This window comes from Ambystoma mexicanum, chromosome 4p (genome assembly GCF_040938575.1).
Source record: "Ambystoma mexicanum isolate Mex_15411 chromosome 4p, UKY_AmexF1_1, whole genome shotgun sequence".
Classification (NCBI taxonomy): Eukaryota; Metazoa; Chordata; class Amphibia; order Caudata; family Ambystomatidae; genus Ambystoma; species Ambystoma mexicanum.
The window spans coordinates 763,022,603-763,046,758 of NC_090927.1; the positions used below are offsets into that span (position 1 = coordinate 763,022,603).

The 24,156-nt window shown below is 45.7% G+C and overlaps 1 protein-coding gene across 1 annotated transcript in view; it reads right to left on the reverse strand.

Moving 5' to 3' along the window:
* Positions 1 to 24,156, reverse strand: part of IBTK (inhibitor of Bruton tyrosine kinase) — a 1,971,965-nt gene that overhangs the window by 1,796,614 nt on the left and 151,195 nt on the right. The window contains exons 3-4 of the mRNA XM_069606314.1: positions 11,083 to 11,179; positions 10,873 to 10,997 (exon numbers count right to left, since the gene is read on the reverse strand). Of these exons, the coding sequence (XP_069462415.1) occupies positions 10,873 to 10,997; positions 11,083 to 11,179 (222 nt within the window). The remainder of the gene's footprint in view (positions 1 to 10,872; positions 10,998 to 11,082; positions 11,180 to 24,156) is intronic.

Consider the following 24,156-nt stretch of genomic DNA (forward strand, 5'->3'; position numbering starts at 1 on the left):
ATGGGGGGGGGGGGGTTTACAAGAGAGCTTGTAGCTCGCTCACCCTCCTAGCAGATGTTAGTGCTACCAATAGGACAGTTTTAAGCGTGAGAAATCTCAGCGAACAGGAGTGGAGTGGTTCGAATGGAGTACCCATTAGGAAGTTTAAGACTAAATTTAAGTCCCATAAGGGAACTTGGAATGGTCTTGGAGGATAAACATTAGTTAATCCCTTGAGAAATTGTATTACTAGAGGTAGTTTGAAATATGATGGTTCATCCGCAGTGCGCTTGAAGATTGAAAGCGCTGCGAGATAGCCTTTTACAGTGCCAACTTGAAGGCCCGAGTTTGCCAAGTAGAGTAGAAACGATAACACAGTTGGTGTACCACATGAAAAAGGGTCGATATTCCCTTTTTCTACACCAGCTGCAAAATTTGTTCCAACGGCAGCGGTATAAAGACTTTGTTGCTGGCCTTCTGGCCAAAAGCAACACCTCCATGACGTCATCAGGGAGGTCCCAATCCTTGTACCTCACCCTTTCAGAAGCCAAGCGTGAAGGTTGAGGGTTCTGATGTCTGGATGGAGAACCTGACCTCCCTTCTGCGAGAGAAGATTCTCTTTGAGTGGAAGACTGATTGGAGGGCAGATGGACATATCTAGAAGGTCCGGGTACCACGTTCTCCTGGCCCAGTCCGGGGCAATTAGGATCATGGTTTTCCGGAATCTTCTCAACCTCCTGATCATTTGAGGAATAACAGGGACTGGTGGAAACGCGTAAAGGAGTGGGAACTCCCAGTCCACTACAAACGCGTCTCCTAGAGCTCTTCTCGGAGGACATTCCCTTGAACAGAACAGATCGCACTTCCTGTTGGTGCTTGTGGCCTACAGATCCACCTGAGGGGTTCCCCAAAGGGCGAAGATCTCTTGAAGGACTTCCTGAGCTAGCTCCCACTCGTGGGTGACTGCTCTGCCTGTTTAGAGCGTCCGCTGTCAAGTTCTTCTCACCGGCTAGGTGGACTGCCGATAGAGAGATTCCTTCCTGAATTGCCCAAAACCAGAGCTGCATTGCCTCTCTGCACAGTGGCAGTGACCCTACGCCTCCTCTTTTGTTGAGGTAGTGCATGGCCACAGTGTTGTCCGTCATTATCAGGACATTTCTCCCCTGTACTGATGGCAGGAAAGCTTTCAGCGCTAGTCTGATCGCTCTCAGCTCTAATAGGTTGATGTGTAGTCTGGACTCCGATGGAGACCAACGACTGCTGATGGTCAAGTCGTTGGCATGGGCTCCCCACCCCGTGAGTGAGGCATCTGCGACTACTGTTATCTCCAGCCATGGTTGTTCAACACCATGCCAAACAGTTCAACACCATAGAAGGTCGTGGGCTACCTTGTCCGGAATCTGGAGGAGATCCGTCATTCTCCCTGAGAATTGCGACCACCGAGTTCAGTGCCCACTGGTGAGATCGCATTCTCAGGCGAGCCTCTGGCACAAGGAAGATGCAGGATGCCATGAGGCCTAGCAACCTGAAAAAGTCGAAGGTTGGGAGACGTTGGGCATTTTGGAACTTGTTGACCATCTGCAGAATATCTTGAGCCCTCACCTCTCGTGGCGAGGCTTTTCCCAGGGAAGTGTCCAGGACCGCTCCAATGAACTGGAGTCTCTGTGATGGTATCATCTGTGACTTCTTTAAATTGAGGGAGAAGCCCAGTTTGTGAAGGAAGTGGCAGACATAATCTAGCTGGATCTGAGCTTGTTCCGAAGATACAGCCCTGATCAGCCAATCGTCCAGGTAGGGGTAGACGTGGATCCCTTCCCTCCTTAGACTCGCAGCCACTACCGACATTAGCTTGGTGAAGACCCTTGGGGGGGAGGTCAGCCCAAATGGCAGAACTCAAAATTGATAATGAGAGTCGCCAATTGCGAACCTCAGGTATTTCCTGTGTTTGAGATGGATTGGCACTTGGAAATAAGCATCCTGAAGGTCCATAGATACCAGCCAGTCCTGGAGCTGGAGGGCCTGAAGGATCTGAGAGAGAGTTACCATCTTGAACTTCCTGAGGAACTTGTTCAATTCTCGTAAGTCCAGGATGGGTCTCAGTCCTCCGTCCTTCTTTGGTATGAGAAAGTAGGGGGAGTCCCAGCCCTTGTTCCTGTCCGCTACAGGTACCGGTTCTATGGCACCTTTCTCTAGCAGGTCTATAAGTAGCGGATCTGGAACTTTTAGAGAGCTGTGCCCCGGTGGATGACTCTGAGGGATGTCTAGAAAGGGTAGGCAGTAACCTTGGGCAACTATCTCCAACGCCCAAGCATCTGACGTTATAGCCTGCCATTCTGTTAGCTGGTGAGTTAACCTGCCCCCTACAGGTGTTGTGTGGAAAGACCTCAGAGTGGTTTGGGGCGGCTGATGCAGATGCTGAGGGTAAAGAGGCACCTGCTGCTGCTGCGGCTTTAGTACTTTTGACCCGTCCACCTTTGGCCTCTTTGAGCCAGCTGTCCTCTGCCTTTCCCGAATGCGGAATAGCAGCAAAAGGACTTTCCTCTCCCAGAGGTTCCGGACGGGCGAAAAGGAGTTTGGCGGATTGCAGCTCCTAACGATTTTGCCGCTGCTTTAGATGTCTGCAACTTTTCCAGACTGTCATCAGCCTTTTTACCGAATAAAGAAGAGTCCTCAAAGGGCATATTCAAAAGCCTGGCCTGTACATCTGGAGCAAAGCCAGACTTTCGCAACTACGCATGCCTGCGGACTGTCGTACTTGCCGCCATGGCCCTGCTGATACGGTCAGCGGAATCGATGCCAGTTTAAAGTGACTCGCACATGGCATCTTTGCCATCTTTAATAATATTAAGGAAGACTTCCCTTTCCTCTCCTTCGGGTATGCAGTCAGCCGCTGATGAAGCACACTCCCACAGTGTGTGACTGAACCTGGCGAGCGTACAGGTGGCGTTGATGGACTTCAATGCCATACTACAAGCAGAAAAGACCTTTTTTGCCATAGAAACGTACCTTTTGTCATCTCTGTCCTGTGGGACAGTAGGGTAAGCGGACCTGCTGCTTGATGAAGTTGCTGCTTGAACCACCAGGCTCTCCGGAGTCGGGTGTTTTGTTAAGTATTCAGGGTCAGCCGCAGCTACCCTATACTTGGCTGAAAATCTTTTATTGACTGCAGGGACAACTTCAGGAGTTTCCCAATTAGATGAAATCTTTCTTTGGATGTGGAAGGGGACCACAGGATCCTCCTGTGGACCTTTGTCTAATATATCTGTCAGGTCATCCTGTTGAAAAACAGGTGAAGGCGCAGACCAACCCATAAATTCAATAATCCTTGCCATCAGGGTTCTAGGGTGTTTCGGCATGTTCCCCTGGGTCTGGTTGAACACAATCCACTTCTGGGGAAGTGTCCAGCCCACCTGCCTCATGTAATGACTCCTGTAGGTCTTTCAACCTTCTTTCCTCAGAGGTGAAATCCTCTGAAACAGGTAGTGTGGTCCTCTGCAACCCAAAGGTTTCCTGGTCAGAATCCTCCCCTTCTTCATAGATTGAAGATAATCCGGGGTATTCTGACCTCGGAAATGGTGTAAAACCCATTTCTAAGGCAGAAGGAGCCAAACTCGTCATTATTGGGCGAGAAAATGTCGATGTCGTCGACGCCGATGTGACAGGCTTCCAAGGCGCCGATAACGGCGTCGAGAAAACTGGAAGAGGCCTCGAAGAACTTGAGAGGATCGGGATCCTACTGGAGGATGTCGACGACGGTCTTGGCGTCGTGCCGGAGGCTCTTGGTATCACCGTTGGCTGTGAAGTAGCCGTGGTTTTCTCTTTCATCGGCGTCGACGATGGCGTCGAGTCGATCGACTGATGCGTCGAAGAACCCTTCGACGACGACGTCGATGGCGCCGATCCATGCATCGAAGGGATCTTCGGCGGCAAAGACAGTGCCTTTCTACCCGATGGCCCGTGGCGCTCTCGGGTGGAATCTTTCGCCGGGTGCAGCGACTCGCAGTGTTTCGATTTTTTGGGTTTTTCCCCCGGCGTACCATCCTCAGCTGTCTTCGAGGGGGTCGAGGCCGCTTTCTCGAAGACGCTTAGCATTTTCTTCCTGAATTCCTCCCACTCAGCCCGAGAGCTGTGTTTTGTGGGGCAGGAGACCCTTTCTGGGGAAACAGAAGATGACGAGGAAGGGGATCTTCGACGTCTCTTCTTTGAGTGTCTCGATCTCGACGAATGGTGGGAGCTATTTTGAGATCTAGAATGGGAATGCTTTCGACGGCGAGAAGACGAATGCCGCGACTCAGCCGAAGAAACTTTCGAGGTTTTGACTGACTTACCTCTCTCGAGCTTGCCCTTGCGCTCCTTCAAGGCTTTCGCCGTCATGGACATGCAGTCCTCACACTCCGAACAATGGTGCTCGGCTCCCAAGCACCACAAGCAGATCCTGTGTGGATCTGTTATCGACATTTTTTTACCGCAGTCTCGACATTTCTTTAAGCCGGATCGCAGCGTTGTTGGTTCCGATGAAGAAGCCATCGAGAACGAGTTGGTATTTTCGAGTAAATCTAGAAGGTTTATCTGACTGAACTGAGCAACGATATTCCGAGGCCCCACGAAGCGCCGAAAAACGGAACTGAGCAACGGACGCCACGCGTGGCTATTTATGGGCATGGTGACGTCGGCGCCGATACGGTGGCTGTCGAGGGACATCGACTCGGCGGATGTCGACGCGCAGCGCCCTCTACAGAGAAAACATTTGAGGCCAGCAAGCTGGAGACGAATTATCAAAGATAAGGAATACGTCGGAGGACACAATCCCTTCGCATGTTGCATTTTAGAGCATACTTACAAAAATAAAATGGGTATGAAACCAAACAGTTTGCATCTGGTGCTTGGGGGCCAAAGTGGAAACCATGGTATTTTTGACTGGACATCTATGAGAGATATCCAATAAAAAAAAGAAAATACCATCCCTGTCCCCTGGGCTCCACAGCGCCTCAGAATGAGAGCTGATTTTGCAGGTGGGTAGGGGGATTGTGCAACAAAGGCATTTTAAAAATGCCTTTTGTTGTACAACCCTCCTTCTCCCGCTATCCCCCACTCGCCAAAGTCAGCTCAACAGACCAAAACAAAAACAAACACACACACACCAATCTCTCCATCATTCATACGAGCACCCATTGCCATACTCACTCATAACACGAGCATACAAGCATCCATACACATATTTAAATAAAAAATAAATTAACATAAACATACCTTCTGCAGCGGCCTGTGCGTGGGTGCTGAAATGCCCCGCTCCATGTTGCTCTGTCCGTATATCCGAGGAGGAGCAGGCGCTCCCCCTCGCACATACAGACATACAGACATGCAGTGCCGCAGCCAGCATTTCCAAAGAGCTATGCAAGGCTGGCGAAGCAAAAAAAAACAAACAAAAAAAAAAAAACACAGCAGTGAGCATGTGCAGCTGGGGAAGTGAACTCTCAAACAGAAACAGTATTTGTTTTGTATTTGTTTATTATTTGTATCGCGTACCAAACCCTGAGGTAACTGGGCGCTTGAGAGACTCGAAGTTACAGACATAGACAAAGTCAGGCAAAGAGATTATCATCAACAAATGGACCCTGGTTACAGGTGGGTCAAGTAATAAGATACAAGGTATACTGTACGGTGGTGAGCTGCATGGGCCGGGCCCAGGCATCTCAGGTGCTGGTCAGGATGGTAAGTGCTACTTTAACAGTGTTTTCCTTTGACAGTGCAGCCATCCTAGGAGCACTCCCTCAGCTGGAAAAAGCAGCTGAGGGAGTGCTCTGTGTTTCACTGGGCTGGTTTCTCCATGATGGATGTGTGCTCCTGGAGGGGAGTCTTTCTTTGGTCACCTGAATTGAACAAATGATGTCACTACAGCTTCCATAATTCTTAGAGACTGCATTAGCAATTTAATTGGATTCACCTGAAGTGAAAGGCAACACAGCCTCCCTGAAGAGTGTTGCGACGCGACACGAAAGCGATAGGAGGAAGAGAACAGCAGCTCAAATGCAGCATAAGGGATCCATCCCTGTGAATATTTGAACGAGGAGAGCAGCAGTACCAATGCAGCATAAGGGATCTAACCCTGTGAATATGTTTGCAACAATTGGGATTTAACCCTTTGAATATTTTTGCAACAATTGGGATCCAACCCAGTGAATTGGACACTTGGGATTTAACCCATTTATTCTTTTTCCAGGTAGTATATTGGCCAGGAATTGGAGTACGCGCCTCACCCCTCTTTCTTTAGAAGGGAGCAATATATTAGCAACACACAAATACCTTCAAAATAAACACTTAGGTTCTAAATCAGCAAACACCCGTTGGGGATGACACACAGACACTTCCTACACCCTCAGGTGACTTCAATAGTTAGGACACCGTGGACAGATATATTACTGTTGGCATTGAGAATAGTACTGAGATGAGTGTCAAAGAAAAGGCTATTAGAACAAACAAGAGATCACAAATATTCTTAAGCAGGCTAATACTTTTCAACCCTCCCCAAAGCCAGAGGAGAGAAGAGTCTTTCACTGAAACAGGCTAGGCCATAGTCAATAGGCAAAAGTCTATGTAGCTGAAGCACTTCTTGCAGTCAAGTAAGAAAAGTGTTTGCACAATGTTTTAGAAGTCTTTGGGGAAAATGCAGAATCAATGTAGGGCCACAAGCTGTTAGGCTTGCAAGAGTAAAAACAAATCTACAGTAAGAGGTAAGTTATCTTAGACTTTACAGTACCTTTAGTTAGAAGAAAATGCAACAGATGGCTTCTGTTCCTGTGCACCTCTGTAGATCCTGGTGTTCCTGGGCCTCAGTCGTAGGGACAAGGAGGAGGACTTCTGCATTGCAATGGGACGGTTACCGACAGCAACCGGCAATCTTCAAACAAGTGGCAATTCGGTGTTTCAGCTTCTCGTGTCTACCGCAAACAGCACCACTGCGATTCTTGGCCATCGAGAGGGACTTTCCTTGCATCTGGGGTCTGGCACTCTATTGAGGTGGCTCGGGCTCATTCAGACCCGCTTCCTGGGAATCCGGAGGATCTTCCTGGAGCTCTTGGCCAGCTTAAAAGCAACGCACACAATCTGGTGTTCCTCTCCCAAGCGTTTGTTTTCCAGCAGTAACTCTGTGGAAATTCAATCAGATCAGAGAAGGATGTCCAGGTGGCTTACTTTGGAGTGGATTGGTGCCACCAACTCAAAAGGGAGAAGTCGTCCTTGCAGGGGCTTCTCTGTCAATATGAATTTGGAGTTTCGGCACAACAGCAGGGCTTCACCAGGCAGACCAACGTTCCAGGAGTTGCAGCAGGCGTCTTCTTCAAGTTCTTCTTCGGATTCCTTCATCCAGTGGTCGACTCTGCCTTCCAAGCCAAAAAACCTCACCTTTTATGCAGGTTTCTCCCATTATTTCCAGCCTAGCTGTCAATCACCTGGTCGGGTGGCTGTCCTTGCCGGAAAGCCAGCTGGCCACTCACCTACGAATGCATTCCTGCCTCCTAGGAGACTAAGCACAGGGAGTTTCGGCCACCTCCCTCACTTCCTGCCCCCACCAGACACCCTGGAGCCAGAGGCGGGCTTCACTGGTGAATCCCACCAAAGACAAAACGAACAAAGGGACCAACCCTGGTTTGGCGCGCAGAGTAAATCTCAAGAAGGACCTTTCCACAAAGAAATGGCAAAAAAGAAGACCTTTTGATCAAAATGGCACCCAAGGATGCTTTGCTGCGCTGCGAATGCAGCCCACGGTAAAGACACACCATGGTAGTAAAAAGTAAACCACTGCCACCAGCCATTCATTGAGGAAAGGGTAACATAAAATTGTTACATGAGAAGCTAGACAAAGGGGATACTATGTAACCCCTCTAGCACCCTGTTGTAAAATAGGGTGTGCTGGGTCTAGAACTTTACAAAATATAAATAGTCAATTTCACTTTACTGCTCTTGGAAACAGTAGTTATCCAAGATAAAGGTATTTATACCTTTGGGGAAATCTAAAAGACTTCCCTGTGCCACTGCACCGAAGGTGCTTTGTGACGCAATGTAAAAAGAGGTCTATGAGTTTGTCAGACTCCAAAACCAAAAGAAACAGTATTACAATCACATTAAAATACGAGAGAGTGGGAAAAAGGGTCTCATTCCCTCCAGGTAAAAATGAAAAAGTCCTAGAGTCCAGCACAAGAGCTCGGGGTCTCTAAGGTAGAGAGGAATTAGCATATTTCTGAGAATTCTCCCTAACAAAACTGCACCAGAGAGAAATATGGCATTGGTAAGTAATCATTAGACAAAGACACGACCGGTTCACTTTCCTCTCAACCTACTCCCCATCGATATGATGATTCACTTGGATAAGAGAGGGGGTGCATCTGCATAAGAAACAAAACAGCACAACACTTGAAACCTTACCATACTTTACATTCCCCAATATGATCTGGACAAAGAAAGAAACTTCTAGAACCTGTGCTAAAATCAAGGGGGGCTTAAGCTAAACATAATTTGGTAGACTTTTAATCATGAAAATCACCATCCACCCAGTTTTCCTGTATGGCGTTTCCATGTGGCCTCTGAGAATTAAAGTGTTGTTGACTCAGCCATTCAATGGAATTATCTTGCAAATCTATATGATGATTTTCTGGGTTAAGACACCGCCTACAAACTATACTTTTAGGAGAATGAGTTTCTTTTGGATGTATAGCATATATTTCTTTTATTTGTGTTGTACATAGTTTTATTCGGTATAAAATCCATAAAAGCATCTTAACATAACATGAAGCAATCAATCACAATAGCCATTAATTAAAATTCATACCAATAATGCACATTAAAATACATACAAAATTCATAAGATTCCAATACAATTGGATCAGAGACATTTAGCCCTACACAACCATGCCCTATGTATATATTTTGCAATAAAATAAATCAGGTTCACATCTATGATACTTTTGCCAATTCTGTCGGCCTGACCTTGTTTAAACAAAATATTGGCATTAAAACCTCCTCAGCCTATCATACCCTGGGCAAAGCAAAAGAAAATGTTTTGTTGTTTCCACTGGGCAGCCACAAACCCTGCAATGCTTTTCCCGCACAGCTGTCCAGCTCGATGTAAACTCTGCTATCCGCGAAGTGTTGGTGCGCAGCTGGACAAACAGCATTCAGGCATATGCTGGCGTTACACAATCCAGATATGGTGCAACTCCTGAAACCGGTTTTAGCACTACATAGGGGGCTCCAGTTTTCAACACAATATAGGCCCTTTTCATTTTACCCAGAATTACCTTTTGGCAAATGGTTTTAAGCGTCTTGAGTTCTCAGGGTTATACCTTCTGGGTTTACCCAGAGGTCCATCAGGCCCAATTCTTGAAAGCCCTTTTTAACAAATTTGGGCCTGGGTAACGTCCTAGCCCCAGACAGCAATAAGAGACTACTCAATGACTCCCTATACTTTACCAGGTCAGAACACTCCAAAGCCTAATCCAATATTGCAGGGGCTTAGTGGCAATTACTTCGGTTTGAGGCCGCTTTCCCATCACAAACTTGCAATCTGGGGCCCTTAGGCTGCATAAGTAAACTGTCATGAAAATTGGTATCGCTACACAGCTCAGCTAGCGGTCAGTGACCCCACAATTCTGCGCCGTAGCTTGCTGCTGCCCTGCTTTGTTCTAGATACAATTTGATCGCCTGGGAAGATAGCACCCTTCCAGGTCGGTTAAAAAACATTGAATTCCACCACTGTCTTGCTCTAGTTTTGTTGTGGCTTTAACAAGATGGGATGCCCATGACAGATCCTCCGAGAATGTTATGCCGAAATAGTCATAATAGGGCACCGTTTCTAACTCATAGTCATCAACCATCACCTTCAACTTGATCTTTTTCTGCCTCTTTCTGCAAAATACCATCACCTTTGTCTTTTCAAAATGTAATAACATTAAGAGATCCTGACATTTTTCTTTAAACGTTTTCAAACTATGTCTTACCATCGGCGTGGTAGATAGCATTACAGCGTCATCGACATAGAGCAGTGCTGGGAACTTTTCTGCCCCCATCTTTGGAGCATCACTACTGGCAGCCATTAACTCCTTTATTACCGCATTTAACAAGAAGCAGAATAAAAGGGGTGCGAGCAGGCACCGATGCTGCACCCCCCTTTCTACTGCGAAGTGCTCTGTGGTCTCTCCATCCAACCCCCACCTTACAGAAGCTCTATTACTACAGTACAAGGATTGAATATTAAATGTAGTTCTGGAATGCCCTTGTCTCTCAATATTGCCCAAAGGTTATCACGGGAAACACTATCAAAAGTCATGCTGAGGTTCACAAAGACCACATAAATCCTAGAATGCTGTATTGTGATGTATTTAGCCAAGATTTCTTTTATTGTGTAGTTGAGCATTTCATACTAGACATTTTATATTTGCCCACTTTAATACATTATAAAACATGAATCTATGAATTGGTTACCTGGACTCCAGTGCTCCTTTTAAATTGTACGACTTTAGTGTCAACTCTACAAGAAGTGTGTTGAACTGCAATATATTGTTTGTCTGTGTAGTTGTGCATTTGTGAAGAATACATTTAAATTCCAAAACAAATCTACATTACGCTTCTGTGTGCGTGACGTGGACCATTTACTGTCACTCTTGCTTTGAGTTGGAGCTTATACGCACTTGGCTAGGGGATGCTGATTTTTTGTGATGAGCTTAGAAAAATGTGGACGAATGCAGAAAACGCAGTGCTGCATTAATCTGGAAAAGGATCCTATATTGTGAATTAATAATTCAATAAAGTCGATTGTTCTTCTGAAATTATTGTACCAGTCTCACATTTCCACATTCTAGCAATCAAATCAGAACAGGCCATGACAGCAATCCAAAATACCTGTTTTATGTACAGTCCAGTGCGAGGAAACAGATCCACCAATTCCGGATGATGCTTGCTTTGGTGCCCACAATGACCAAGAGTAAAATTGATGTTGTTTCCCCAAGTATAGAGCTCAGTCAGATCTAAAGGCAAGTTTTATATACAATTTCAGAAAATGTTTAATAGAAATGTCATACTTTGAAAACAAAATAAGCGATTATTGCTTACCACTGCTGTTGAAGGTTATGTGAGCTGGTCTATCTTTCATTACCAGGTCTAAAGCTGATAAACCTTCTTTATCTTGAACACAAAGATTGGCACCATGCTAAAATATAAAAAAAAACAGCAATAAAGTGGTTTTATAAATACTATTTTTAGGTAAGAAGTAATGTGAAGCGATTCCTCATTTAAAACCAAACAGTGCAGTAATACAGAAAAATAGAACAGTCTTTTGCTTATGATTAATGGGAATTCATTATACAACTTGCCCTAGAAAGTCCCTCAAAACAATGCCATCATATAAAGGTCTAGTTGTAATGAAAATATGAATAGTGAGATAAAATACATTAGAGAAATGTGCTAGCACATTTGTCGGTCAATTCAGAATGTATTTAGTGCAGTGTTTTGGTTACAAAGTCTTACAGTGAACAGATCTTTTGATTGGGCCCAAAGTACAGTGCAGGAAACCAACGTTATAGGATTACCCTCATGGGATTATTTGGGAGCAAAGTCAAAATCAGTGTACTGTTTTTTGTTCAGCATCAACCACGGGTCTGCACATTGACTGGAAGGGCTGATCTTAGGCCCCGAAATAGAAAAATTAACCCAGGTTGCCAGAATGACCAAAAACATTCAAGATTATCAGTTACATTATTTCACCCCCCTTTATCCCAGCTCAACAAAATAACACACAACAAGCATTTTTCACGAAAATCGAAGCTGCTAGACAGTTGATGAATAAATCCCAAATAGATATATATATATATATATATATATATATAGATATATATATATATATATATATATATACACATACACACACACACTCAAACCTACCTAGGGAAGAGGCCCTTGATAAAGTAAACATTTTCAATTTCTCCAATGCTACATCAGAGGAGATGAAAAAAATACTTGCTACTATGAAGCCAACTTCTTGTGCTGAAAAGATCCTTCCAGCAAAAATGATCTTGGACAACGCTGATCCTTTTCATCTATACTTTCCAAAATTATTAACGCTTCTTTTAGGGACCAAATAGTCCCTCTGGACATACAAAGGGTTACTGTTACTGTTACTCCACTGATTAAGAAACCAGGCCTGGATCCTAGAAACCCTAGTAATTTTAGGCCAATTACTAACTGTAATTTCCTTTTGAAAATTATGGATAGGATAGCCGCCCAACAATTACAGGCGCATGTAGAAGCATCTGAATCTCTTCACCCACAACAGTTGGGCTTTAGGCCGTCCCATAGTACCGAGACAGCGTTGCGAGATCTTCAGACAAAGATGCTCAGTGTTATGATGGACAATGGGAAAGCGGGCCTCCTGGTATTGTTGGACCTCAGTGCGGCCTTCGATCTTCTAGACCATCTACTTGAAGTGGCTCTAAGTAAAACCGTCAACTGCTCTAAGGCAGCTAAGGGGTGGATAATGTAATTTCTAAAGAATAGGACATTGCAGGTCCAGTGGGGTGACACATTTTTGTTAGAAAGAGAAATCCTCTATGGGGTTCCCTTGTTTAATTTGTATGTCAGATTTCTCTGTCTGATATTAGAGCAGCTAAACGTCTACTTTACGAACTACGCAGACGATACTCAGTGATGGAACTTTGTGGAGATCATAAGAAGGATAATGAAAATCTACACCAGCATTGAGCAGTGGATGGATATGAACTGTATGTGTTGAAATGGAAAGAAAACAGAGTTGATGGTCTTCGGTTCCCAGCAGGTCAGAAAATCCCTTTCCCCAGAATACAACTTTTCAGATTGATAACACACCGATCAAAGTCCTTGACACGGTTAAAACGCTCGGTATAATGATGGAAGTATCACTAGGAGCTGAAGCACAGGCGCAATACACTAAAAAAACGTGCAGATAATATCTCAGACTCCTTAAAAGCATCAGGCCCTAGCTTTCAGAGGATAACGGCGCCACAGTGGCTAGGGCAACTATACTATCTCGGCTGGATTACGGCAACGCCCTGTTGGTAGGAGCTAATAATGTTATGTTAATGTTAAAGGATATTTATACCGCCCATCATCACCACCGGGGTGGTCCCCTGGTGCTCTGGTGGCTCTGAAAAAAGGGGTGGGGAGGGTGAGTTAGTGGGGATGAGCTGGAAAAGTGCAAGATAGCAGTGATGTGCTCTTGGCAGCCACAGCCTGGTGGGTCCGTTGGCTGGGCTTGGGGTGTTTTACGGTCAGTAGTCGTCGTGTGCTGTTGTGCAAGTCTATGTGCGGTTTGTTTTGTTGTTGCAGTGTAGTGAAGTTTGTGCGGACTGCTGTGTTTTAGGCTTGTGGTTGTGTTTGGTTAGAGTTTGAGAGGTGTATGCAGAGTGATGAAATTGTTAGTGGATTGGTTAGTTGGCATTGCTGTCCTTGAAATTATGTCTAGGTATGATGCTTGCTACCATCCACTATTCGATCGGGTATTAATTGCTAATTTCAATAGTCCCTCTAAGTGTGAGGCAAGCCAGTGGTCACAATTCCATTCAAGTGTTGCGCTTTTAATCATTCCCAGTTTTAATAAAGTATTCTAACATTCACATTCTATCTAGATGCGACGCAGGTCAAGTTAGGAAATCCATGTAAGTGTGGCCCATGCTAAATTCACAATCCTTTCTAGACGCGACGCATGCTAAGGTTAAGAATTCCATCTCAGTGTGGCACATGCTAACATTGACATTTCTATCTAGATGCGACGCAGGATAAAGTTGAAATATTCCGTCTAAGTGTGGCACATGCTAACATTGACATTGCTATCCAGATGCAGCGCATGCCAAAGTTAAAAATTCCGTCTAGGTGTGACATATGCTAACATTGACACTTGACACTGCTATCTAGATGCGGCACAGGCAAAAGTTGAAAAATTCTGTCTAAGTCTGGCACATGCTAACATTGACATTGCTATCTAGATGTGGCGCGGGCTAAAGTTACAAATTCCATCTGTGTGTGGCACATGTCAACCTTATTACACCTGTCAGAAGGAGACGCAGGCTAATCTTGACACTTCTATATAGGTGTGGTATTGCTTACTATTGGCTAGCATGTTAATGCGTAATGCAATGCAACATCTACAGTCCAGCCAAGAGTGGTCCCAGGCTTGTGGCCCCAAATCGCTCTAAGTATGCATGTTGTACAAACTATGGCTTTCAACGTCATGGAGAGGTAAGGTAGAGTGGCGAGGGCTTTCTGGAGTAGAGTAATTGTTCTACACCTCACCCATGCCACACTTACAGTTTTGTTGGTGTCTGTTGGCTGACTGCTTCATTGGCTTCCCCTGCGGACACCTGCCGACACATCTTGGAGCCGCCAATGCAGGAGCCACCGTTTGCCTCGAGGCCCTTAGCCGAGGAGGCTGCCGGGCAGTGCACTGCCCAAGACAGGCCCGGGATAAAGGTGTAATTAGCCAATAGGGGCCGGTGGGAGGGCACGGGAGGTGGGAATAAGGAAGCAGCATTGGAGCATTGCGGACCGCGGGGCCGCCATGGGTGAAAAAACAAATTACAAACATCCTCTAAAAGGGCCAGAGGCACCACGATAAAGTGCTTACCTGCACGCCAAGATGGATCAAAGCCTTCCAGATCATACAAAACACTGCAGTCAAGATTATAAAGCGCATACCCAAACGCGAGCACATTAGCAATTTCAGGAGAGAACTGCACTGGCTTAGAATAGAAAATAGAATTCAATTCAAAGCCCTTACCATCGCACATCGCTGCATTTACGGCAAAGCTCCTGTGTATTTGAAAGCAAAAATTCACACATACGTACCCACTCGATCTCTTAGATCGGCCGACCACAACAAACTGGTGGTAGAAAAGCATAATCTTAAACTAGGCCTGGGTAAATCCTTCCCAACAGTTACTGCAGGTCTTTGGAACAACTTACCCATTAACATAAGAAAAGAAGTGAATTACTTAAGCTTTAGGAAGCACTTGAAGACTCTTCTTTTTAACCGAATGAGCTCCATTCGACTTCTAGCCGCTTTCCCTTGTTTTGTCCCGAGTCTCATAATGGTATGACGTGTGCCCATGTTTCTGCGCCCCGAGACATGCGAGTTACCGGCGCAATATAAATGAAACAGAAATAGAAATAGAAATTATATGCCATGTTTTCTCAAGTTGAAGCAAAACGACCGATTTTTCCGATTCTGGATATCCTGCAATCCATACTGCATTTTACAATTGGGTTGATTGACAAGACCAGTCCCAAAACACAACCAGGAGCAGGCACAGCTACAATGCTAATCCAGCCCTCCCCAGCTTGTTCATGTAAAACATGGCAATTGCGTTTCTGTGGGGACCACAAACTGCCACTTATGTACAAGCAGAAGAAAGCCTCCAATGCCATACAGATGGTTTTCAGCTCAAAGATGTGGATATGAAAAAGACTGGCCACTGGAAACCACAGGTCATTATTATGAAAAAGCCCCAGGCTCACACCCCAGTCATGCTATGGCGCGTCCATTGTCAGGTGTCTTTCACCTTGCTGGGGCTCAGGAACAGACCTATGTACCAGGCATTTGCCCACCAATCAAAACCTCTTAGGGGGTACGAAAACTGGAAGATGGGCGATCTGTTTTCAGAGACGAAAAGAAAAAAGTGCAACTTCATGCTGTGCATCTCGAGGTTTGCTTTCCCAACCATCTGAATGCATAATGGCATAGGTCCAAGCACACTCTGGATGCAACAGGCCGAACAAACATTGTTGAAATATTAGAAAGCCTCAAGGACAACTAGCCTCTCCTCCAGAGGGAACATCCACCAATGCCTGTATGCAAAACTGTTCCGATAAAGATGATTGTCTTTGTTACAAGAAAAGTGGATTTAAGGGCATAACTGCAAAGCACTATTATGAAGAGAAGGGCCTTCAACTGGCAGATAGACTATGTGGGGCCTAAACCATCATCAGCCAGTTGTCCAGAGAAAGGCTTAACTGCAGCTCAGAGACAAACCAAAATTGATTGCACAGCCATTGGAAGGCTGAAGAAGGGAACCTTGGAAGCAATGAGATGCAGAGGGAATTGGGGGGTGGGGTGGTTGTTTACACATTCTCCTTGTATTTATTTAGCTACTCCCCTACGGGATCAGCAAATGGATAGTTCACCTTGGAAGCCCAGATCTCTGCCCTGAAAGGTGGCAGAGCGATTGATGCCAGCTCGGCAGATTGTCACATATCGAACCCCAATCACAAGCCCCTTGCCACACTGTTAACTTGGTTCAACCCCAAGCTACAGAGGCTGAATAACATCTGTCTGGCCTTTGGATCGTCATGTTAATCTTTTGTAATGAGAACAATAGTATTAATATAATCACTTCTTTATTACATAGCCTTTCATGATGAAATGATCACGCTTCCAAGCGCTGTAATAAAATGTGCTATTTATAATCAAATTACTGCTGATTTATTGACCTCAGAAGGATGGAGGAGGCTCTGCCGGGATTCAAACCTTTATCCTGCAGGCTTCACAAAAATATCTGGGGCAAGTGCTTAACCCACCGAGTTATCTCGCCTAATTCACAGTGCATACTCAGCATCTCCCACCAATGCCTGTTAACATGAATGTTAGCTTTACTTCGCCATAAATGTATTTCTCCCATCTTTAACTTCTCCTAGCATTCACTTTGTCAGGGGGGAGATCTCTTGCACTCCTTTTCTACCCCAAATTCTTGCCCCCTGCCACCCGTTGACTCCAAACCGAACCTTAAGTGAAACATAACCACATCCATTGCCACTTTCACAATGAGAAGATGCAGACAAAGTAAAGTCATGATGAAGTAAATGTCTGGTGAAGTGAATGTAGACAAAAGAGTTTTCTTGGAGAAGTAAAGGGACTATACAGTCAACATGCCCCACCAGGATCACATTCTTAGTTCCCATCATAATGTGTAGGAAGGGTTCGGATACATTCCAGAAAACAGTGACCACCTTCCCAAAATCCTGCTGGAGAGGGGTGCTTAACTTTTTATTTTTGGCGGAAGGTGAAAGACTGGGGAAAACAGACTATTGGAAGCTTGAGTCCAATACACGCCAAGAAATGACCTACAAGGTTATGGAAAACTTTAGTCTTAGCTTACCCAGATGTTTCTTTGGCTTGCAGGCCCATGAGGCCACTGTACAGGGTAGTTTGGGAGTTATACCATTGATATTTGGAGGATTGTATTGGCATTTCAATTAGAAATTATGAACATTAAGTCCATTTGATTGTAATGAAGTTAGGCAATGTATCTAAAAATTGACAATTTGGCATGCATCGTGCTTACTTGCTCATTATCCAAAAGCTAGATGAGCAAAGTATCAGGCGGTACAAGAATTTCACTAGGCCACTAAATTTTGTAGAACAAGTTACTTACCCCTGGTAACGTTCTTTCGACTGGATGTTCCTCCCAGCTATTCCTCATCTTTGACATGTAATGTCCAGCTTCAGCTGCTTCGGAATTTGTTTTGTTCAGCAGAGGGCGCTGTGCGTCCAGTCGATGTCCCTCGAAGGCCTTCATCGAGGGTGATGTCATCGAAGGGTATATATAGCTCACTGCAGCGCCCTTTGGCCTCAGTTCTGTTTTTCCCCCTCTTGCAGCAGAGAGGCCCATAAATACGGCATAACAGTACTCCGCATTGATGGAACGGAAGCTGTAATGGCATGGGAAATTCTACAGAGGGGTAGGTTGGGAGGGCGATGAGGAATACGTGGGAGGAACATCCAGTCGAAAGAATGCTACCATGGGTAAGTAACTTGTTCTTCGAATGGATTGTGTCCTTGCACGTATTCCTTACCTTTGATACACTCCCAAAGCAGTTACATAATTTGGAGGAGGGAGTAAAATTCAAGTGATCAAGTATGCACAGAGTGCAGTACTGCTTTTCCAAAAACAGAATCTTGGCTAGTGGAGGAATCCAGACTGTAGTATTTCGTAAAGGTGTGTGAAGAGGACCATGTGGCAGCTGCACAAATATCCTTTATTGGAACTCCCCTATGCAAAGCAAACAAAGATGCAATATCCCAGGTCGAGTGAGCCCTTAGATGTTCTGGGGGTGGGGGGGGGTCTTTACCGGCCAGTCTAACATTCTGAAATTGTTAAAATAATCCATCTAGATGGCGCCTCTTTTTGCCATGCCTGGAAGACTTCGCGAACGGGAGCGTTTAGGTGTTTTATGACGAGGAAACGATAGCCTCGACTCAGACGATTTACGTTTGGAGGGGGCGTTTGGAGAGGGTAATAGATCTTTGAGGCTTACCTCTCTCCAACTTGCGTCTGCGGTCTCTTAAAGCCTTGGCCATCATCGACATGCATTCGTCACACTCCGAACACAGATGTTCTGACCCTAGACAATACAGGCAGATCCTTCGCGGGTCCGTCACGGACATTTTAGCACCGCAGTCCCAGCACTTTTTAAATCCGGACTGAGGAGTAGACTGAGCCGATGAAGAAGCCATCTTATCGAAAACTCGATGAATTTTCTCAGAAAACTTATAGAAAATCGAAGTATCACACGGAACCAAGCATGCCGTTACCGAAGCTGTGAAGCGCGGAAAAAACTTATTTTAGCAACAGGGGCTACTTATACCTGTGATGACGTCAACATCAAGACGGAGGCCTCCGAAGGACATCGATTCGACCAGGCATCGACGCACAGTGCCCTCTACTGAAAATAAAATTCTGAGGCAGCAAGCTGGATATTAGGAAATATCAAAGATAAGGAATACGTGGGAGGACACAATCCATTCAAAAGTAATGTTTTGTAAACCTGTGGATGGAATACTACATTGCAGCTTGACAGATATTCCTAATTGGAATATCCCTTTGAAGGGCTGCAGATGTAGCCATGCCCCTGGTGAAATGATCCCTCAAACCTTCAGGAGGGTCTTTGCCTGCTAGTCTGTAGCATTCTGATATCATGAGAATTATCCATCTACACAAGGCATGTCTGGAAACAGCCCGACCTAGCTTGTGTCCTGTATATCCAACAAAAAGTTGGTAATCAACTCTCAATTTAGACATTCTGGAGATGTAAAAGCTTAACGCTCTCCTAGGGTCCAACCTATGGAGTCTTTCCTCTTCCTTACCAGGATGAGTTGGAGGATAGAAGGAAGGCAGAACAATTTTCTGACACAAATGAAAGTCCAAAACGACTTTTGGCAAAAAGGAGTTTGATCCTTGTTGAAGATTGTAAAGGGTGGCTTGTATGAAAGTGCCTGCAACTCGCTCACTCGATGTGCTGATGTCAGAGCTATCAATAGGATGGTGTTTAGAGTTAACAATCTTAGCGGACATGTGTGCAGAGGTTCAAATGGAGCACACATCAGGAATTTCAAAACCAGATTAAGGTCCCAAACCAGAACCTGGAGAGGAGATGGAGGGAACACATTAGTGAGTCCCTTTAGAAATTGAGTCACCAGTGGTATCTTGAAATAGGAGCATTCCTCTGAAGACCGCTTGAAGATCGATAGCGCTGCCAAGTAGCCTTTGATGGTACCTATCTGAAGGCCCAAATTGGCTAACGATAGAAGAAAAGATAGGACATCCAGTGTTTTATACAGAAAAGGATCAACATTCTTTTCCTTGCACCAGTTGCAAAACGTATTCCAATGGCAACTGTACAAAGATTTTGTTGCTGGTTTTCTGGCCGAAAGCAACACCTCCATCACGTCATCCGGGAGGTCCCAATCCTTGTTTCTCAGCCTTTCAGAAACCAAGCGTGAAGGTTGAGAGTTTTGACCTCTGGATGGAGAACCAGACCCTCCTCTCGCGACAGAAGGTCCTCTCTTTGTGGAAGACGCATCAGAGGACATATAGACACATCCAGAAGGTCCGGGTACCACGTCCTCCTGGCCCAATCCAGAGCAATTAGGATCATGTGTTTCCCGAACCTTCTCAACCTCCAGATTACACGAGGAATGACGGGGGCCGGAGGAAACGTGTACAGAAGTGGAAACTCCCAGTCCACCACAAACGAGTTTCCTAGAGCTCCTCTTGGCGGAAATTCCCTGGAGCAACACAGTTCGCACTTCGGTTGACACTGGTCACAAACAAATTAATTTGAGGGGTTCCCCAAAGGGTGAAGATCTCTTGAAGGACTTCCTGAGCTAGTGCCGACTCGTGGGAGACTGTGCACTGCCTGCTCAGAGCGTCCGCCGCCGTGTTATCCTCTGGCTAGGTGAACTTCCGATAGGGAGATTCCTTCTTGAATTGCCCAGTACCAGAGCTGCATTGCCTCTCTGCACAGTGGTAGTGACCGTACACCTCCTCTCTTGTTGAGGTAGTGTATGACCACTGTATTGTCCGTCATTATCAGGACATTCTTTCCCCGGACAGAGGACAGGAAGGCTTTCAGCACTAGTCGGATTGCCCACAGCTCCAAAAGATTGATGTGTAGTTTGGACTCCGATAGAGACCAACCGCTGACTGTCAGATCGTTGGCATGAGCTCCCCACCTCGTAAGTGAGGCGTCCGTCACTTTCGTTATCTCCAGCCATGGTTGCCAAAAGGTTTCTCCCTTCAGAATATTGTCCTTGCAGGCCCACCACATAGGATGCTGTGATACCATGGATGGAATCTGAAGTCGGTCCGACATTCTTCCTGAGAACTGGTACCATTGTGTTCTTATAGCCCATTAAAGGGATATCATTCTCCAACAGGCCTCCAGCACCAGAATAATGCAGGATGCAATGAGGCTGAGCAACCTAAAAAAAAAATTTTAAAAAAAATAAAAAATAACAAACACAACAACATAATGTCTTGAGCCCTCACCTCAGGTGGCGAGCTCTTTCCCAAGGATGTGTCTAGTACAGCTCTGATGTATTGATGTATTGGAGCTTTTGGGAAGGTGTCACATGGGACTTCTTTTAATTGATGGAGAAGCAATATGTCTGTGAAGAGAGTGGCAGGTGACTTTGAGATGATCCAGAACTTGTTCGGGAGAACGCTCTTTGATCAGTCAATTGTCCAGTTAGGGGTAGACGTGAACCCGCCTCATCTCCTGAGATTCCCTAACACTATCACAATCAGTTTGGTGAAAACCCTCACTGCAAGGTCCAGCCCAAATGGCAGAACTCAAAACTGAAAATGAGAACCGCCAACCTCAGGTATTTCCTTACCTTGAGATAGATTGGCAACTGAAAATAAGTATATTGAAGGTCCAATGACACCAATCACTCCTGGAATTGGAGGGCCTGAAGGATCTGAGAAAAAGTGTGACCATCTTCAACGTGTCCTTCCTGAGGAACTTGTTCAAGTATCTCAAGTCCAAGATAGGCCTCAGTCCTCCGTCCTTCTTGGGAATCAAAAAACATGGGGAGTACCATCCCTTGTTCCTTTCCGCTACAGGTACTGGTTCTATAGCACCTGTTTCCCAGTGGATTGTTCTGAGGTCCTCTCATAAAAGGAAAGCAATAACCGTGGGCTATGGTTTCCAGAGCCCAAGCATCCGAAGTAATGTCTCGCCTTTCTTGCAGATGCTGAGACAGTCTGCCCCCCCCCCCACTGGTGAACTGTGGCTCAAGACGTCAGAGTGGCTTTGTGGCGGCTGCTGCAGAGGCCGATGGTAATGAGGCTGCTGCTTGAGCTGGTTTCACAGCTCTACCTCGTCCACTACGAGGAAATCTTCTTTGGCCTCTGACTGCCCATTCCTCTCGCCCTTCCAACTGAGGAGTAGAAGAGAAAAGATCTACCCCTCCAAGGTTGTCCACTAGTACGAAAATGCTGAGGTTGCCCAATAGCGGCACCTAAGGATTTGGCTGCCGCCTTTGAGGTCTGCAACTTCTCAAGGCTCTCGTCAGCCTTGTTGCCAAAAAGATGAGACCCGTCAAAAAGCATGTTGGGAAGCCTAGATTGCACATCCGGTGCAAAACCGGACTTCCTCACCCATGCAAATCTGCGCACGACAGTGCTTGTAGCCATGGATCTGCTGATGCTATCTGCAGAATCCAATCCTGATTGAAGGGACTCTTTACCATCCTTAACAATAGCTAAGAAACCGTCCCATTCTTCCCCCTTCGGGAATGTGCTCTGCCACCATGGAGATACAGTCCCACAGAGTGTAAGAACATTTCTACGAGGGCACAAGTGGAGCTGGCAGATTTCAGTGCCATGCACCCTGCAGAAAATACCTTCCTCGCCCATCCATCTACGCACTTGTTGTCACCATCAGGAGGGATGGTAGGGTAAGCCGCCTGTTTCGAAGTAGCCATAGCTGCCTACACCACCAGACTCTCCGGAGTGGGGAGTTTCGACAAGTAGTCGGGAGTTCACTACTGGAGGGTCAGTATTTTTAGTCAGGTTCTTTTCGACTGCCGGATTAGACTCCGGAGTTTCCCAGTTCCTAGCCACCCTTTTTTGAAGTGCCTCATGAAAGGGCAAAATGGGATTAGTCGGAGGACCCTTGTCCAGAATGTCTGGTAGGTCGTCCTGGTCATGGGGGAGAGAGAGGGCCAACTCCAACCAAATACTAGACCACCTTTGGCATAAATTGAAGTTAGGAAGAGTCAGCAGGTTGTCCTGGTTCAGGATTTCCGAACTCCAGTTCTGGGGAGGTAGCAACTCCACTTGCTGTTTGCAAGTTTTCATTTAATCTTGAATCCTGCTATTCTTACAAATAAAGCTCTCTTGTACATTGGGTGTACCGTATTGTAACCCAAATGGTGCATCCTCATAATCAGAATGTTCCTCCTCCTCAAAAATATAAGGGACTTGAAAAAGTCCTTTTTCGGGAGAAGTGTGTAAACCTTGTCTGGTTTTGTAACCACAGGCTTCAACGTTCTCGAAGTCATCAACATTTTCTTTGTCGACGTCTATGTATGAGCAGCACTAGGCGCCAACGGCTTGGCTGGCAAACGGCGCGGGCGTCGAAGGCACCGCCAGCGTCAAAGGTGTTGATGGCGTCGACGACCTCGACGCAACACCATGTTTCTTGTGATCCTTGGTTTTTTCAGACTGAGGGCTCCGGATGGGGTTCAGGTCTTTTACACGGGCTCGAGGGTTTTCGACAGAGACCTCCCCGGCTTCATCCGAAGGCTCGGTCGAGCATTGGCTTTGTTTGTGAAATATTTTCAACATCTGCACCATGTAGGCTTCCCATTCATCCTGTGTAAAAGAATTTGAAGGGCATGCGACCCTTCCAGCGGAATCGTCTGATGAAGTCGTCGAAGGAGACAGTCGGTGCCTACTCTTCGACTTTTTTGAAGATGAGGACAAATGGTGGGAATAACTCCTCGACCTAGAACGCTTGGCCTTCTTCCTCCGAGGAGAGTCTTCCCTCAACTCATCGGTCGAAGGCCTAGAGGTTCGGGTAGGTGACTTTTTGTGGATTTTTCCTACCTTGAGTTTTCCCTTCCATTCCCTTAAGGCCTTTCCTGTCATGCACGACACTTTGAACATTCGGTGGTATCGTGGCTCTCCCCGAGGCACCACAGTCAGATGCAAGTTAGTAAGTGACATTTTCGAGCCACAATCTCTGCATTTCTTAAAGCCGCACTTCGGCATCGTTGAAGAAGACATATTTTCGCTTATTTTTGTAATGTACGTCACCGAAGAAGTGGGCCAAATTTCACTCGAAACAAATGCTAACGTGGAAAAACAGAACTGAGGCCAATGGGTGCTCCGCGAGCTATATATAGCCTTCGATGACATCACCCTTGACGGAGGCCTTCGTGGGAGATTGACTCGACGTACAGAGCCCTCTGCTGAAAAAAAATTCCAAAAGCAGTTGAAACTGGACATTACATGTCAAAGATGAGGAATGCGTGAGGACGCAATATATTTGAATGGAGCATTTCTATCAAATATTCGTGTTGGCATTAAACACAAATATTGTCCGTAAAAAGTAGGCATATGCAAAATATTTAATAATGGAAAGTTGGGCATGCGTGCCACCTATTTGTCAATGTGCTGGCTTTGCAGAGGAACAGAAGATGACAATTGCTCATCAGGACACAAGCATGGGCATGTGGGTATTTTAATGTGTCCATTGAAGTATGGAACATTTCTAACAAATAATGTGAATGGTGGATACCATGTACAAGAAGGCCAGTTGGAACCTAGGTTATTATGGACAGGTGGGGCATTCATGCCCTTTATTTCCCCATAA